Source organism: Sus scrofa, chromosome 2, assembly GCF_000003025.6.
Source record: "Sus scrofa isolate TJ Tabasco breed Duroc chromosome 2, Sscrofa11.1, whole genome shotgun sequence".
Classification (NCBI taxonomy): Eukaryota; Metazoa; Chordata; class Mammalia; order Artiodactyla; family Suidae; genus Sus; species Sus scrofa.
Genome location: NC_010444.4, coordinates 138,201,830 through 138,218,141, shown reverse-complemented (window position 1 = coordinate 138,218,141; position 16,312 = coordinate 138,201,830). Strand labels below are relative to the sequence as shown.

General features: G+C 58.4%; 1 protein-coding gene across 1 annotated transcript in view; it reads right to left on the bottom strand.

The window, feature by feature from the left end:
• TGFBI (transforming growth factor beta induced) overlaps window positions 1-16,312 on the bottom strand; it is a 33,581-nt gene that overhangs the window by 7,232 nt on the left and 10,037 nt on the right. The window contains 11 exon segments of the mRNA XM_021084784.1: window positions 227-357; window positions 1,099-1,235; window positions 2,482-2,627; window positions 3,211-3,348; window positions 4,127-4,339; window positions 7,339-7,480; window positions 9,357-9,503; window positions 9,722-9,886; window positions 10,191-10,351; window positions 11,714-11,740; window positions 11,743-11,777. Of these exon segments, the coding sequence (XP_020940443.1) occupies window positions 227-357; window positions 1,099-1,235; window positions 2,482-2,627; window positions 3,211-3,348; window positions 4,127-4,339; window positions 7,339-7,480; window positions 9,357-9,503; window positions 9,722-9,886; window positions 10,191-10,351; window positions 11,714-11,740; window positions 11,743-11,777 (1,442 nt within the window).

The following is a 16,312-nucleotide window of genomic DNA, read 5'->3' as shown; positions in this document are numbered from 1 at the left end:
ATCATCCCCTTCCCCCGGCACCTCCAGGCAGGGGGTGTTAAACACTGGGTATCGTTGCCCTTTGCTGCTTCCTTAATCCTCAATCCCACCTACGCCCGCAAAAAGTCTTGACAGGAAATTCCTCTCGGTCCAACCCTTTGTCATATGCCAACTGTTTCCTGCTGGAACCCTGACCGATCCAGCTGCTTCCGAAAAGCTGCAAAAGGTACTTAGGTTGGTTCTTTACCCAAGAGTTTGTTCCGTTCTCCCAGGGGCAGGGCCTGGAAGGCTTCATTGGTAGGTGCAAAGACGGTGTAGACCCCTTCCCGGTTCAGGGTCTCGGTCAGCCCTGCAGACTGGATGGCGGCTACCAGCATGCTGCGGATACACACACGGAAAATATCACCCGCCTGGCAGTGGAGGGTGGCGGGGGGGGGGGGTGTCATTTGCCCAAAGACCGCACCACCATGGGTAGGGGGAGCCCACAGCCCTCGTATTCACTCCCCCCCACTGGTTTTCCCCCACTCCCCCACACAAACTGGGAATGGTTCCACTCTGCGTCTTCCCTCCGCAAATGCTAAGCTCAGTGACAAGCCAGAAGTCAGAAGCCAGAGGAGGAAGGAGAGGGGGGAGGTCAGTGGCAAGGCTGACGGAGCCACAGGGCCCGGAGGGGGGCAATGTGAGTCTGAGGGGTGGGGGAGGGGGACAGAGGGGGTGGTCTCCCAAGCTGGTGAGCCGGTGGCTGAACTCAGGGACAGGAAGGGCTCAGCATCCCAGCACCCAGGGGTGAGGGAGCAGGAACGGGGAGAGCAGGGCCAGAAGACCAAGGGCTACTGGGAGCCTGGGAAGGAGCAGCAGGAATGTGCAGGGCCAGCAAGCAGACGGCGCCCAGACGGGAGGCAGGGATGTGTCGCGGGTGCAGAGCCAGGTGCGCTCAGCTTCCCTGGACGTTACAGGAGAGCGGGATTTCCTCACACATCTGAATCCCAGGCCTGGGAGGTCACACGGGGCGCAGCTTGTGTTCACGGAAGCCCTGGGCAAGTGGGCAGCGTGGCAGGTGGCTGAGGCCCTGCGTTCTGCCCCAGCAGAAGTCCCCCCCCGGGGGGGGGGCGCAATTACCTGAAGCGATTGTCCCCCTTCAGGACGTCCATGACAGTGCCCATCGGGGGGGTGAGCATCCGGTCCATGGTGAACAGGGTCCCGTATCGCCCCCTCTTGTCATGGGCGGCGATGCAGCTGTTCTCGATGCACAGGCTCTGTGCAAAAGATGGGCAGAGAAAGGCCCGCTTACCCCCCAAGCCAGAGGAGGGGCCTCCCGAAATGTTCAGGGCACATTCTGGCAGCTTCAGCCCGAGAGATGAGTGAATAGATACAGGGGTGTGTCTTTAAGACTAGGACAAGGAGTTCCCGTTGTGGCGCAGCAGAAATGAACCCGACGAGTACCCATGATGACTCAGGTTCGACCCCTGGCCTCGCTCAGTGGGTTGAGGATCCGGCACGGCTGTGAGCTGTGGTGCAGGTCACGGATGTGGCTCGGATCCTGCGTTGCTGTGGTTGTGGTGTAGGATGGCGGCTACAGCTCTGATTCGACTTCTAGCCTGGGAACCTCCATATGCTGTGGGTGTGGTCCTAAAAAAAAAAAAAAAAAAGACTAGGATAAAAGGGTGTGTTTTCTCCACAAAAAAAAAAAAAAAAATACAAATGGTGTTCCTTAAGAAAAGAAGGGTCCTAGAGGCCCCAGTAAAGTTAGAAAGAGGGCCTGTAATGAGATTATCACGTGACATAAGCAGGCCATCGACAATGGTCAAATTAAGAGATGGAGCCTATTGATTAATTTACTTGACAAATGACAACCATCTTTAGCCAAGTGGTGCTGGCTGGTCCCAAACAAGGGCAATGTTGGCTGGTGCTTCCCGTTTGACATTCCAGGGTAACTGCTGGGTTTGAAGAGAGGGAAGAGAAGCTTTGAGGCCAAGGAGGGTTGTGTGTCAGTTCAGGCAGCTTCTCTTCCTGGAAGCTAAGAAGGATGCAAGGCCCCCACCCCTCCTCGCCCCTGTTCTTCACGCTGGGCCCCCCCAGCCAGGCCAGACAAGTGTGCGGTTTATTCCCAAAAGCCTCCAAAAAGGAGATCTGACTCCTCTAGCAGGACCCCACTTCCATCCTTTGATATCAGATATTCTTCCTAAAAGTCCTTCCTTCCTTATTAGAAACCAGTTCTCCGGCAAGCTCTTGCTTATTAAGCCTTTTTTTAAAACCCATGAATACAGCTTGCATTTCTTGGAGCCGAGACAAAGAAAGAGCGTGACTGGGAGTTCCCTGGTGGCCTAGTGGTTACGGACTTGGTGTTGTCACTGTCATGGCTTGGGTTTGATCCCTGGGCCAGGGACTTCTGCATGCCGCAGGGATGGCAGGAAGGGAGGGAGCGAGGGATGGAGAGAGGAAGCAGGATGGATGGATGGAAGAGCACAGGAGGGTGAGTGTGATTTAGGACCCAGAACTTACATTCCGATAAACAAAAACTCTCAGTTTTTTGCCACCCAGAGTGTCCAGGGTCTGTCCATGGTACAGGTACTTGGAGGCCAGCTGATCTTTAATCATGTGGTTCAGAAGCAAATTCTTCGTCCGGGCGTCAATCCGAGGGGTTCCGTCTGCAAGAGAAGGAGGGCGTGGTCAGGCCCAGGGACGAAGAGACGCCTCAGTGGAAAGCCCTGCCCTGCCTTGCGTTTGGAGAGGGAGATGGAGAAATCAAGTGAGGCTGCCAGTATTCCTTAACATCTGGCATCTTCTGCAAATTAAAAAAAACAAAAAAAGTGTCTAGATAACAAAGGTGTTTGGAACTTGACCCCAAGGGGGGGGGGCACAGATACCCTCGGCCCCTCTCTGTCCTCCCTGGGGCCATGGCTCAGCCACAGCCTCACTCTGATCTTCTTTCTGCCCACCACGCAGGCAAGGGACTGGACCTCCCAGATAAAATGACAGAGGGTGCGCTGCTCTCCCGATACATGCAAACTCTGGACGTGCGAGGAACACACCCCTCCAGCAGTGCCTGCTCTGCCAAATGACACCTCGGAGCCTGTTCCTTTCTGGGGCCATCACATCTGCTTTCGGATGAGCTGGGGGGTGGCGCTAAGCGTCCACGGGGAGCGGTACATCGGGGCGAGCGGTGGAGGTGGCAGCGCTGGGGCAGCGGTCCCCAGGGGCAGATGCGCGGGGAGGCCTCCCCCACGTTACCTTTGAAGACGGAATTCATGGGGGCCAGGAGAGTCAACCGCTCATTTCCGGAGAGATGAGAGCCGAGGCCAGCTTGTCTGAAAAGGTCAACGGCTGTGGAAACATCCGACTCGGCAGCCAACTCAAATAGCGTCTTGGCTGCAAGGGAGGAGAAAGTGGGTTCAAAAGTTAAGAGTGCTGTTTTCACTTTTCATTCGTCCACCCCAGAGCATGACACACATCGGCAGGAATGTCGTCCCTTGAGTCAACAACCCCTGGAAACGCTGCTGGGGTGCAGTGGGTCTGTGTCATGGGGGGCCCAGTCACCCAGAAAACCTCAGTGGTCAGGGACGTGAGGGAGGCTCGGCTGGGTAGAGGGTCTCTGTCCCGGCGCTGGGTCAGAGGCCCGGCCATCACGGGGCCGGAAGAAGGTACCATCTGTGTCACCGCTTCGAAGAGTCGCTGAGGCCAGGGACCACACCCACAGGGCTTTCTCCCGAGGGGGCTTTTCCTGTGAGGTTGCCTCACTCATGGGCAGCAGGCCTCCCTGGCAATCCAGGACAGGGCAAGGGTGCTGAAAGGGAAGCCAGGCCAACGTCCATTCCTCCCTGGGCCACGGACCCCAGGATGCTCGGGCACCACCGAGACAGCAAATGCTCTGAGGCCAGCAAAGGGCCCTCGTGCTCAGCCCAGGCAGGCAGACCTTTGGAAAGGCTCCTGGGACGGGATGGCTCCCTCCCAGACACCTGCGCTGCCGCAAACACCACCTGGACTCTCAGGCCTGCAGCTTAAGCCTCTTCACAGTCTCCGCAAGCCACCCAGGCTGGCTCTCCTGAGAGGCTGCGAGCTGGGTGCTGGCAGGAGGCGACTCCTAAAATCCCTGAATTCCCCCCGCTGTGCCACCAGGGACGGCACAGGGGACACGGGCCTGGCTCACCTGAGTCCGGGATGAGCAGCTCGTCAATGAAGTGGATCACGCCGTTGGTGGCCAGGACGTCCTTGTTGGAGATGATGGGCTTGCCGTTGATGGTGAGCATGTCCCCGCTGCAGCCCACCTCCAGCGTGGTGCCCTCCAGGGTCTCTAGGGACAGCCCCGCCACGATGGCTTCTGCACACATGGCCGACTTCAAGATGTGGTTGTTTAAGAGGTCTGGGGGCCGAATGGAACGTGGGTCACGTCAACGCGAGCCAGGCCGACCTCCGGCGCCAGCCTGCCACCTGCCCACGGGCGGGAGAGGCCACGCTCTCCGAGGCTGACCCTCAGATGAGGCTGGGGCAGCACCCGGCCCAGATCCCCCTCTCCTCCTGCCAGCTCCCCTCTGGCCGGCGTAGCCGGGGCTCTGAGGTCAGACAGCCTGAGTTTGACTCCCAGCTCGGCCAGCCCTTAGCAGCTGTCATGTAAGCCTCTCTGAGTCTCAACTTCCTCATCAGTCAAGTGGGGATAAGCAGAGCATGTCTCCCAGGGCTGCGGGGAGGATGACACGCAACTCGGAATGTCAGCGCCCAGCCCAGCATCCGACCGCACAAAACATGTCCAACGGATGCTAGTAATTAGCGTCTTAGGATCTGAACTTCAGGGTAAATTCTCTTATTAGTGCCTGAACTTCGGTGATAGGGGAAAAACTCACAGGACTTCACCTGGGGATTTTTTTTAATCTGCTGACTTTTACAAAAATGTAACGTGTGGTCAGGAAAGCTGAAAACTGTAGCACAGGCAAGTTCTGAATGAGGTGCACGTTTTAATCGTTCCTGTTCATTTGAGCCAAGGGTCTACTTCGTTGCCAGGATGCGTGTGTGTTCGAGGTTGGACATGAGCATCAGCAAGACGTGGTCTCTGCCGCCCCGGGGAACCCAATCAGAAATAGTCGTGTAATTACTTGTTCAAGAGCCGCTTCAGGGACAAGGCAGGGGCTGGGGGCGCTGGCGCAGGTGCAAGGAGCAGAGTGTGGGGATGCGCCCCAGCCCAGCCAGGCGGAGCTGGCTCCCGGCCCGCGCGCACCTGCTGTCATGTGTTCTTGCCACGGAGGCGAGTTTCAGTGTGTCGTGAGTGTGGGAACCAAAACCGCACTGTCACGGGCGGGAGGAAGCTCTGAGGCCCTGCTTTTGCAGAAGCGCCGAGGGCCCCGAAGGCCAGTCAGTACTGCCCCGATTCAGCCGGCGGGGAACACCAAGGACAGCATGAGGCCTTGGGGGGTTAGTTTCTCAGGCAAGGATGCTGATGGCCAGGGTGGAGTGGGGGGCAGCCTGCCAGGGCCACTTGGAGGGTGAGGCAGGCCAGGGCTGGAAGGCAGTGGGCACAGGCACACCAGCCCAGGGCCGCTTCTCGCCTGCCCGCCCGCCTGGTGGTAACCGGGCGACTGTCACGTGGACCATGGCACCTGCTTCCACTCTGCAGCTGCAGCCCCACGCTGAGGGCCCTGCTCTGAGCCAACAGCTGCCTGAGCAGGGAAGAGACGCATGTGCCAAAGGGATAAAACATCCACTAGACCCACACAGCGGTGGGGGGAGCAGGGAACCTTTCTGCTCTGTGCTGCGGGGCTGGAGCTGCCAGAACCAGATGGAGAAAGGAGCAGCTGGACACCCTTGATGGCACAGAGGCTTCTCTCCGTGCCGACCTTTCACTATATGATAAGTGATATCGTGCCTTTTTTCACTATATGATAAGGTGTTCTGATCCCTCCAAAGATAAAAACGTGCTCTGTGCAAAACCTGTTTAGGGGGAACCAGCTCTAAAAGGAAAAGCTCAAATGCTTCAAGGCACCCAAGTCTCATCTCTTCGGAAGCCTTCAGGCCCCTCTGGCTGTGGGGGCCCACCCCTGCCCGCGTCCCCGTGACCCTGGGAGGTTCTCTGCCATTGCCCCCACCACGTCAGAGCCCAATGTCCTGTGTTTGAGCCTGTCACCCCACTGGGCTTAAACGCCTTGACTGGGCTTCATTCACTTTTGCAGCCTGGGGTCCTAGCCCAGGCCAGGCACACGGAGCCACCACAATATCTGGACACAACAGGTCTCCATCTGTGCTTTCAGAAACGGGCCCTTTCTTAGCCCTGCATAGCTGCAAGGAGAACATTTCACATTTATGGGGCATCTGAAATGCATTAGGCATTTTATATAGTGCATTTCAAAGGTGGGTTTAAACAGAGTCAAGAGAAATGAAGTCACCCCTGGATCAGATCAGGGCAGAGGGCACAGGGGACCTGGGGCCCACACTCCCTTTGCAGAGGACTCAGGGACCCCCAGGCAGCAGCCCAGTGGTCCTGGAGTTGCAGGGGTATGACAGGGGCAGGGCCTGGCCCCACGCCTCATCTCCCCGACCTGCTTAGCCACGCCCTCTCCTCAGGCAATCATCCATGTCCCCACTCAGCAGCTCATTGAGGAGGTGAGGAATGAAGAGTCAAGCAATGAAGAGTCAAAAATTGACTCTTGGGAGTTCCCGTCGTGGCTCAGTGGTTAACGAATCTGACTAGGAACCATGAGGTTGTGGGTTCGATCCCTGGCCTTGCTCAATGGGTTAAGGATCCAGCATTGCCGTGAGCTGCGCTGTAGGTCGCAGACATGGCTCGGATCCCGCGTTGCTGTGGCTCAGGCGTAGGCCGGTGGCTACAGCTCTGATTAGCCTGGGAACCTCCATATGCCGCGGGAGCGGCCCAAGAAACGGCAAAGACACACACACACACACACACACACACACACACACACACACACACACACAAGAATTCACTCTTACGGGTTTTCAACTGTCATTCTGGATGATCCAGGAGACCCCTGGCCAGATACGGCCAGAGTCCGAGGGTCAGCATGATGAGTGCACTTCCAGGATGCCAGGACCTGCCAACTGGCCCCACACCTCCATGCTGCTGCCTGCTCTGGCTTTGGCCAGTGGGCCTTTAATGCTCCCGACTCTGGCCAGAGCCTGCTGTGCACCTCCAGCTCTATCTGTCCCCTCAGCCCAGCTTTGGCCCTCGACAAAGGCTGCTGGACACCTTACTCGCCTCTCTGACCACGGTCCCACTCTGGCCTCCGCAGGGACAGGGCTGGCTGGGACAGCGGGACAGGACAGCAGGTGGTGTGTCTATCTTAGAAGCGAGCAGGTCTTCGGCTTAGTCTGGCCACTCCACTGAGGCAGCAGCAGAAGCCCAGGGGTGCTCACCTCTCAGGGCCTCTGGGTCACCCAGGATCCGGTTCAAGGTCTCAGCAGGGATCTTCTCGAAGGCCTCATTGGTCGGGGCCAAGAGTGTGTACTGGCCGTCCCCTTCGAGCAGGGTGTTGAGCCCAGATGCAGCCACGGCAGCCTGTGAGGAGGAAGGCAGAGCGTTTCCTGAGGGTTCTGGGGCTCTCTGCGGACTGGAGGCACACGCTGTCTCGCCAGCTCCCTTCTAGAGGGCTCCAGGCTTCGAAGAAGCCCCAGATGAAAAGACAAGCTGAACCAAAGCCCATCTCCCGCCAGCGCCAGCCTGTGGCCCTTCCAAGGCCCTGCTGGCCTGAGCTCTGCCCGCTCTGGCCATCTCTCAGCACTGCCATGCCCTGGCCTTTCTCCTTCCCACCTCCGGCCCTTCCTTTGCTTCTCTAACTCCCACTTCTCCTTTGGGCCTTGACTAAAACGTCACTTCTCTACGCAGCCAACTTGGCGCGGCCCCCAACCCTCACCCCCAGACAAAAATGAGTCTGACTGTTCGACACACTTGAACAGCGGGCTCTCCTCTTGTTGGCAATGGCATCGTTACTGGCAATGATTATTTATGTGAGTTCCGTGAGCCTAAGGATGGCACAAGCCCTCCTCTCTAGGGCAGCCAGAAGGACCTTTTAAACACATCCGACTGCTCTCAGGGGGAAGTCACACCCCTTGCCCGGTCTGCAAGCCCCGCCCCGGCCACTCCCACCTCACCTGTTCCCCACCCCGCAGGCCTCCTTCTTGCGTGTCCTGCTTCTGAGGCTTTATGCTCATCTCCCTCCCACCTGCTTTGCTCTCGCCCCTGCGTTTTGTGTAACGGGCCATTTCCAACTTTCAGGCCTCAGCCCCCAAGTCATCTGCTCCAGGCAGACCCTCGAGGACCAGCCCGTCCCTAAGGGCCTCCTCTGCTCCCCACTGGCTCAGCATGACCTGTGGGCTCTGGTCTGTGTCCCCAGGGAGGACATGAGTGCCGGGAGGCTGGAGCTTTGTCTTGTTCTCCTCTCTTCCTCCGGCACAAGGAGGCACCCGGGAAGCAGCAGCTGCTGAACATGTGTGTGTTAGTGGGAGGCAAGATGGGCCGGAAGAAGGGAGGAGGGAATCTGTGCCAAACCTGGATGGCATGGGCAGGTTACTCAGTAGGGATCGGCTGCTATTAATCAAAAGACGTGCCACCAACTCTGTGGGAAGACCACGCCTCTGAGTGACCCAGCAGGAAAGCAGGGGAGGAGCGTAGACCGTAGGGTCCCCAGGGCCCTCCAGAGCCACTTCCCGAGGCCACTAGAGAGCCAGCCCGGCCCGGAGGGGGTGTTTGGCCCTCTGTGTTGGCGATCTCCAGGGGAGGAACCACCCCACTCCCACTTGGCATCCTTTGTGGTCGGGAAGTTCTCCTTGAATCGGGGCAAAAACCCTGACAGGGCAGCCTGTGTTCACTTCCTCTGAGCAGCTGTTGCCAAGAGGCACGCCCGCTTGCCACCCCAGTGGTAAGACAAATGCCTGGGGGGCAGGGGGCGGCCCCGGAGCAATCAGAAGCCAGGCCGGAAGTCAAACCCCAGGGTCTCTAAGGCAACAGGGGTCTGGCTGGCACAGGGGTCCCAGGGTGGGGACATGTGGTCCAGAAGATCCTGAAAGGCCATCTATTTAGTCCCACATGTGAGGACGGGCCCTCCCACCTCTGGAACCCGCAGTACGTGCCCAGGCAGCCATCCTGCTGCAGCCACAAACCACCAAGCTTTCCAGGGGCGTCACAGAGAGGCACGTTTACACTGAGAAGATGGGCAAAGGGCATTCTCCAGCGGAGGAGGAGGAGGAGGTCTCCTTGGGGTCCAGCGGACTGTCTGATGAGTGGATGTGCCATGCTCATGGGCTCTTGGAAGACCTTTCTTCCTCGCCCCTAGACGCCCGCAACACGGAGCTATCCTCCCCTCCCCCAGAGAAGGCCCTCCTGGGCGGCCGGCGGTGGGTCCCCAGGCCAGGCGTCCCCCGGGGCTGCCGCTCACCCGAAGGGTCTCGAAGGTGTCCTCGATCTCGATGATCTGCTGGATGTTGTTGGTGACGGTGGAGATGACCTTATCGATGAGGTGCACCACGCCGTTGGTCGCGTGGTGGTCGGCTTTCAGCAGCCGAGCACAGTTGACAGTCACGATCTGCCCGGAGAGACGGAGCCGGCGTGAGCCTCCGGGGAGGGGAGAGCCCAGCACGGCGCGTGGGCTGCGCGAGCCATGGAGAAGCAGGGCCGGAGGCAGAGGACTGTCCGCAGCTGACCTCACCTGCGGGACCCCGGCCCGGAAGCCCGCCCCGCACGTGGCCCGGGCGTGGGCTCAGGGTGGGCCCCGGGCAGGGCCGCGGAAGTGGGACGGCCTACCCCGTTGGGATAGTGGTGGATCTGGATGTTGGAATTCTGGTACATGGAGGTGAGGGCCATGCCGTGTTTGAGCTCGTCCGTCAGGACCCGTCTGTCCACCATGTGGTAGCGGAGGGCGTTGAGCAGCTCGATGTTGACATTGCTCACCAGGGAGTCCAGCACTTCCTGCAGGGGGAGGTCGGCGGGGCCGTGAGGGGGCTGCAGACCCCACGTGCAAGAGGCAGGTCCTCACCATCCTGGGGGAAGCGCCTCTGAAGCCCCGGGGACCCCCAGGCTGTCAAGGACCCCTCCTCCGAGAGCACGGAGGCCTGTCTGTCCGCTGGAATGGAAGGGGCCTTGGGAGGAGCCCAGGGAGGTATCTTTTAGCCCAAGGGCCATGGGGCTTAGGAAGCATTTCCTGAGACGGCGAGAATCACTAGAGCCTAAGCGAGTCCCCCGTGCGGGTCCCCTGGGTGGGAGGTCATCTCACCGCTGGCAAGGAAGCCCAGGCCTCGTTGCTGGGGGCGAAGATGGTGAAGCTGCCGGGCCCTTCCATCTCGGGCCTCAGCTTCTCCGTGCGGTCCGTGTACAGCTGAGTGGTGGTTGATCCCACGACTCCCAGGGTCTCGTACAGGTTCGAGAGTGGCAGGGCTGCAGGGGCAGAGGACAGAGCGCGATGGCCATGGGGACCCCCCCCTCCGCCCCCGCCCCGGGGACCAGACCACACCCTTGTCTGAGGGGGATGCACACTGTGGGAGAAGGCAGGAGGTGGCCTGGTGTCGGGGAGCCCTGAAGGCTGGTCACGTGCTTTTTTTCCCTTTTCCGGCCACACTCACAGCCCATGGAAGTTCCCAGGCCAGGGATCCAACCTGCATGCAGCAGTAACAACACTGGATCTTTAACAACTAGGCCACCAGGGAACTCCAGTTGTGTGCTTCTTAAAAAAAAAACTCCATCGGCCAAATGGCTCCCTACTGGAACTCTCCTAATTGGTCATTTTTAATCATTTCGGACCACAGCAGAGCAGAGCTTTTGGTCATACACATTTAGATAATACAGGTGGGAGTGTGTAGCAGAAATAGATAGCCGAATCACAAGCTAGCCTTGCAGATTTATCCAGGCTTCCTGAACCTGATTCCCTCAGGGCCTGCGCTAGAACGAAACAGATCTTGGAGGCACTTCGTGTTATTTACAAGAAATACGTTAATTCCTGAAAATAGCCTGACGCTCAGGAGGACCGTCCTCTCCCATGGGGACCTTGGGTTCCTTGCAAAGGGCGTGAAGTTAAGACCCAGAGGCTGGGCTCCCCCTTCGGGTCACCTCTTTTCCCATCTGCACATTTCCTCCTGTCCTGCCGCTGCCCTCCTGTCCCAACCACACCTCCCTCGTGCCCTCGGCACCCACCGAACTGCCCCTTCCTTTCCGGCTCAGTCTCACATTCTCGACTCATGAAGCAGCCAGGATTTCAAGGGCACAACAAACCCTCCTCTGCACTGTCCCCAGGGGTGCGAGGGATTAAAGGAAGGATCTGGTAAATTCATAGGTGCCACGCTGTCTGAGGGCCCGCCTGGCCATCTGTGGGGCCCTTGGCGGACTTTGGGGAAGCCCAGCCGGCCTGTCGCACCCGCCCCTATGCGTCCCAGGGAGTCAGGTCCCAACAGTGAGGCGGGGTGGCTCAGTGTTCCCACACCCCATCCGCCTCCAGCAGGGCTGAGCAGAAACGCTGATGTGCGGACAATCAGCCCGGCTGGAGGACAAGGCCGGCAGCCTGCGCCTGGTGCAGAGGTACAGGCAGGTCAGGATAGGCGTCTGAGTGGCCAGTGTGCTCAGGGCTACTTGTACCGGCGACAAGGAAGGCACCGCGTAGGAAATTTGCTGTTTCCAGCCTCCATCCTCTGGCCCTGGCATGGCGCCTCTTCCCTGGGACCCCGGGCAGACTCTGCTGCCCTTGACGTGGGCATGCCTCCCTCCCTCCTTCCCCTCCGTTCCCGCCCACGGGTCAGACTCAGTCACCTGCCGGGCAGCCCTTCTCTCCGGGACCTTCTCATATCCTGGACAGCACTCGTAGCTGATGACTCTGCAACGAGACACACGCGTGTATTAGGCAGGGCTTCCCTCCTCCTCCCTGGCATCAGTCCTCTCTCCAGAAAGGGGCATGATGGGGGACACAGCCAGCTCTCAGGCGAGATCACAGGCTCAGCGCCTTCATCGGCAGGGCGCTTGCCATGCCTCCTCAGCTTTGTGCAAGTGCCCAGTGGTCCCTGTCACTTACCACAATGCACACAGGATACAGTCAGAAGACCGTGCAGCATATTCACAGTGGGAGCAGAAAACATTCCCACTGAAATTTACCTCCTGCGAAATTCACGGGGAACCCGGTGGGTAGCGTCTCACGAGGCACAGAGAGGAGACGGAGCCCTGGATCTTTCTGGCTCCGAGTCTGCTGTGAACTAACTGGGACCCGTCCAGCCAGTCCTGCCTCCTCTCTGCGTCTCAGTGTCCTCATCCGTAAAACGCACACATGTATTGTGCGACGGTCACTGGATTACATTTCCCACGGTCTTCTAGCCCTCAGACTTAGTAACCAAGAAGGGTGGCCTATATATGATGTCAGGTTTTTCTCAGTCTTCGCAACCAAACTTTAATATAAAAACAAAGCTCTTCTTAGCAAGACACTTGTTATTCTGTTGCTTTAAAAACAAACATTTTAACCAATGAAAGCATTTACAGGGTTTCAAATTGCAAATATACAAAGGATTATATAGTAAATATATACACTCCTCAACCATCTCACCATCCTTCAGGAGGCAACGGTTGTTGCCAGTTTGCAAGATTTTTAGAATTTGGATGAACCAGACCGGCAGCGTGTGGTTTTAAACTTTGAAGTCATTTGGAAGGAAGACTTAAAAATGTCCCTTTTCCTAACTCAGAGGAGTCCACCGTGGAACATGTACCACCTTCTGGAGTCTGCGACACGAAGCTTCAGCAAACCCAGCATTTGGGGGAAACCCAGGGACAGAAACGCGCAAAGGCCATCACAAGAAAGTCAGTGTTCCAAGAAGACCTGCTTCGTATCAAATCCTCACGTCCTGCTGAAACCACCCCTGCAGCTTTGGTGTGAGCCCAGCACCCCTGCAGCCCTGGAACCAGACACCAAGAGCCATGTCCTGCCCCTAGGAAAGAAGTCAGCCTTGCACTGCAGGGGAGAGACCGCAGAACCGCTCACACAGCCTCTCCCGGAGGTTTCAGGACAGGCGGATGGGGCAGGAGCGGGGGCTTGGAGGCGGGGAGGGCAGGGCGCGCTCAAGGAGCCCGGGACGTTCTGCTTTTACTGATTCCGTCGGCGCCGTCTCAGGAAAGCCCTGGAGAGTCGTACGAAGATGGAACCTGGTTCACTCTTTCCCCAGGGGGGTGGTTCAGAGACAGATTAATTAGGATTCCCGGGCTGCCAGGGAGCTAAGAGTGCCACTTTGCCAGAAGAGAACCCCCAGGAAAATGACTGAGGAGTAAGAGCCACACACACATCCCTCGCTGCCCAGCCCTCTCCATCCTCCTGGCCCCCTCTGCCTCCTTTTCCATCCTCTTCCAATCTCATTCCTTTCTGACGCTTCGACCCTACTTTAAAGGGCCACACATGGGCCGGTGGCCTCAGGACTGACCCTGACGGACCCCCGGTTTTAACTTTGGAAATCAGGCATCTTCTGCAACCAAAGTGAGACTCGACTGCTTCACCGCCTTTTGAAGGCAGCACCGTGTCACTAAACAGTGCTGGAATCAGGAGACGAGGCTTGTCACCCATCAGGAACTGGCAGGGTGGCCCTGAAAGCCCCTTTCTCTCTCTGGGTCTCTGTTTCCCAATCTGTACAACGAGGTCAAGTTAAACTAGAGGAGCTCTAAGGCACCTTCCAGTCTCACACCCCCGATCCCAGCCAGTGGTTATTTTGAGGCAGGAGGGGGCAGAGAAGCACTCTTTCAAAGCAGAAGAGTCTGCCAGCTTCTTGTAGTAGCTAAACCTCGAGAGCGCCGCGAGCCTTGAGCCTGCAGGACGGGGGAACGTGATCCATGGAATCCGGGGCTTTCTCTGATAAATACCAGAGCTCTGTGGCTGGGGTTGAGGAAGTGGGATTTGGTCCAATCCCCCAAAGCTTAGCTTCTTTCTAAAAATGTCTGGGTGACACTTCCCTGGAGCTGGAGAAGCACCGTGGGAGGAGGGGTTTTGTCCTCAATGCCCTTCTCATCTCTGGCGTCCCCCATGCCCACAGGGCTGCACACTCCAGGTCCAAAACCTCTTCTTCCAAGGTGTCAGCCCAAAAAGCCACAAGAGAGCTCAACAGCCCCGGGGCCTCACCAGGATTTCACTGAGGTGCACAGAATGCCTGCTCCCCGAGGGTGATGTACTGCTTCCTGTGGCCACGTGGGGGGACCGGGAGGCGGGGGTGGGGTGGGGGGCAGGGACAGGAGGAACTGGGGCTACCGGGTGGGTGGGGGAGCAGGGACAGATAAAAGCCGGGATGTCTTCGTGTGGAGAGGGAAACTCAGGGTGGAAGCACAGAGCAAGAGCTCTGGGGTGTGGGGCGGGGGAGGGGGGGTGGTTCCTGACGGCAGCTGGGGAGGGGCAGGCCCGGGATGCTTCTCACATTCCACCGAGTCCAGACCACTCTTGACAATGCACAGATCTGGGGGAAGGAGAGACTGCTTTGGAAAGTCTCACGTGGAGAGGATGCAGGTGGTCCCTCTGACGTGACCAGAGCTGAGCCCTGCCCGCGCTCACGGCCTCTGCTCTCCCGGCGTCTTCTGTACCCGTGTCCTGCAGAGGCTGGGGGAGGGGGCACACCACCCTCGCAAGGGCTCAGCCCCCAGCCAAAGGCTTTTTCCTGGTTAGCCCAGGGGGCTCCCTGCCAGGAAGCCTTCACCTAATTTTGATGCGCAGCTGCCCCTTTCCGCCTTCTGCTACCTTCTCCCAGGTGCCAGAGGTGAGCCAGGCGTCTCACTCTCAGCCTAAGGAATGGAACTGCTTCCACAGCTGGCAGTTTCCCTGCCCAGGGGTCCCGACAAGACCAGCTCTTCTCAGAAGCAGCCTGCACGGCCCCAGAGAAGCGGGGGGCAGCTGCAATCTGCAGACCGAGAAGACAGCCCCTGGAGGTGATCCAGACCAAACATTTCTGGACTCGCATGCCCATCTCCCAAGTCTGTGCCACCTTCCCTGGGCTCTGCCCCTGGGGTGAACACACAGGCTGTGGGGACGGAGCTGGGGCAATCTCAGAGGCGTGGTTCTGAGACCCTCTCTCTAGGATGAACGCAGGAAAGGGCAGAAACCACAGGGAGCCTCCACCTGTGTCTGCCCAGGTCCTTGGCTCCCCTGCACAGGGAGAACCAACGTGCTGGTGTCTGAATCGAATCTGATCAGCAAAAGCCGCTCTGATGAAAGGCTCCCGGCTGCTCCTTGGCCGGACACAGTCCATTAAGTAAAAACCTCAGAAAGAAGCCTCTCCCCTAGGGCAATGAGACGCTGACTTTGTTGTTCCGTTTGCCAGGCCAGAAGAGCAACGTCAAGAAGTAAGTCAGAGAAGGTGCCCGATCTAGGAGGGCATTTGAAAGAGGCAGGCTTTGGAGGAGGTGGCACAGAGGCAGTGTCAGCGCAAGATCTGAGAACAGAAAGCGCTTGGAAAGCTCCTCTCCGTTCCCCTCCAACATTTGAACTCGTGACCGCGCAAAGACGGGAGCACTGGTTTAATATAATGAGTTCCAACAATCGCTCTCTTCCAAGTGCGCTTCATGGTTTTGGCAGCTGTGAGGGCTGCCAACGCCTAGGAATGACCTAGACTCTGAAGCAGCAGAGTAAGGAATGGAGCCTGAGAGCCAGTTCCCTGTGACCGAAGGGAAACCATCCAGCGTGTCAGGATCTCCAAGGAATCACAGAGCAAACAGATGGGTGTCGTCTAGACACTCGCCCTGCCCCCACGCCGCCTGCCCGGACGGGTTCGTTTTCTGAGCTCAGTTGGGCTCCCTTGAGCCTCCCAGGAGAAAATCAAAATCTTGAGCGCCCTGCTTTCAAAAAGGGGCTTGTTTTAACCTGCTGTCTACCACCAAAGACCCCCCCCACTATCTCCTTCACCAGGGTCCTGCTTGCTGAGGGATGAGACGGAGCCTTTGGAAGATACGTCGTTTTGGTGACAGTCAGGGTGCATGCGGTGTGTGAGGGTTTTGGGGGGGGCTCCTGGAGGCTGACTGTGCCTCCTCAGTTCCCACGCCCTCCATCTGCCTGGGGGGAGAGCCCCCTTGCAGCCGGGGTTCAGAATGACCACCAGGCTGGGAGTAGACAGCCAGAAGGTGGGTGGCTCTGGGCCAAAGGGCCTCTGCTACGAGCCCCTACCTGAGGAGGCCTTGTCCCTAGGACCCAAGGTCACAGGTTTGGGGGCTGAAGAGAGCGATGGGAGCAGGTGACCCAGGCACTCTAGGGCTGCTGACCTGTGGCTCTCCCCCCGTCACCAGCAGGAGCTGCTCAGCTTGGTTCTTGCCGGGAGCAGCATGAAGAGTAACTGGACCTCGCCAGCTCACCCGCACAGGACTCAGAGCAGGCTGCTCAGGCTTCCCGAGCCTCAGGCTTCCCCT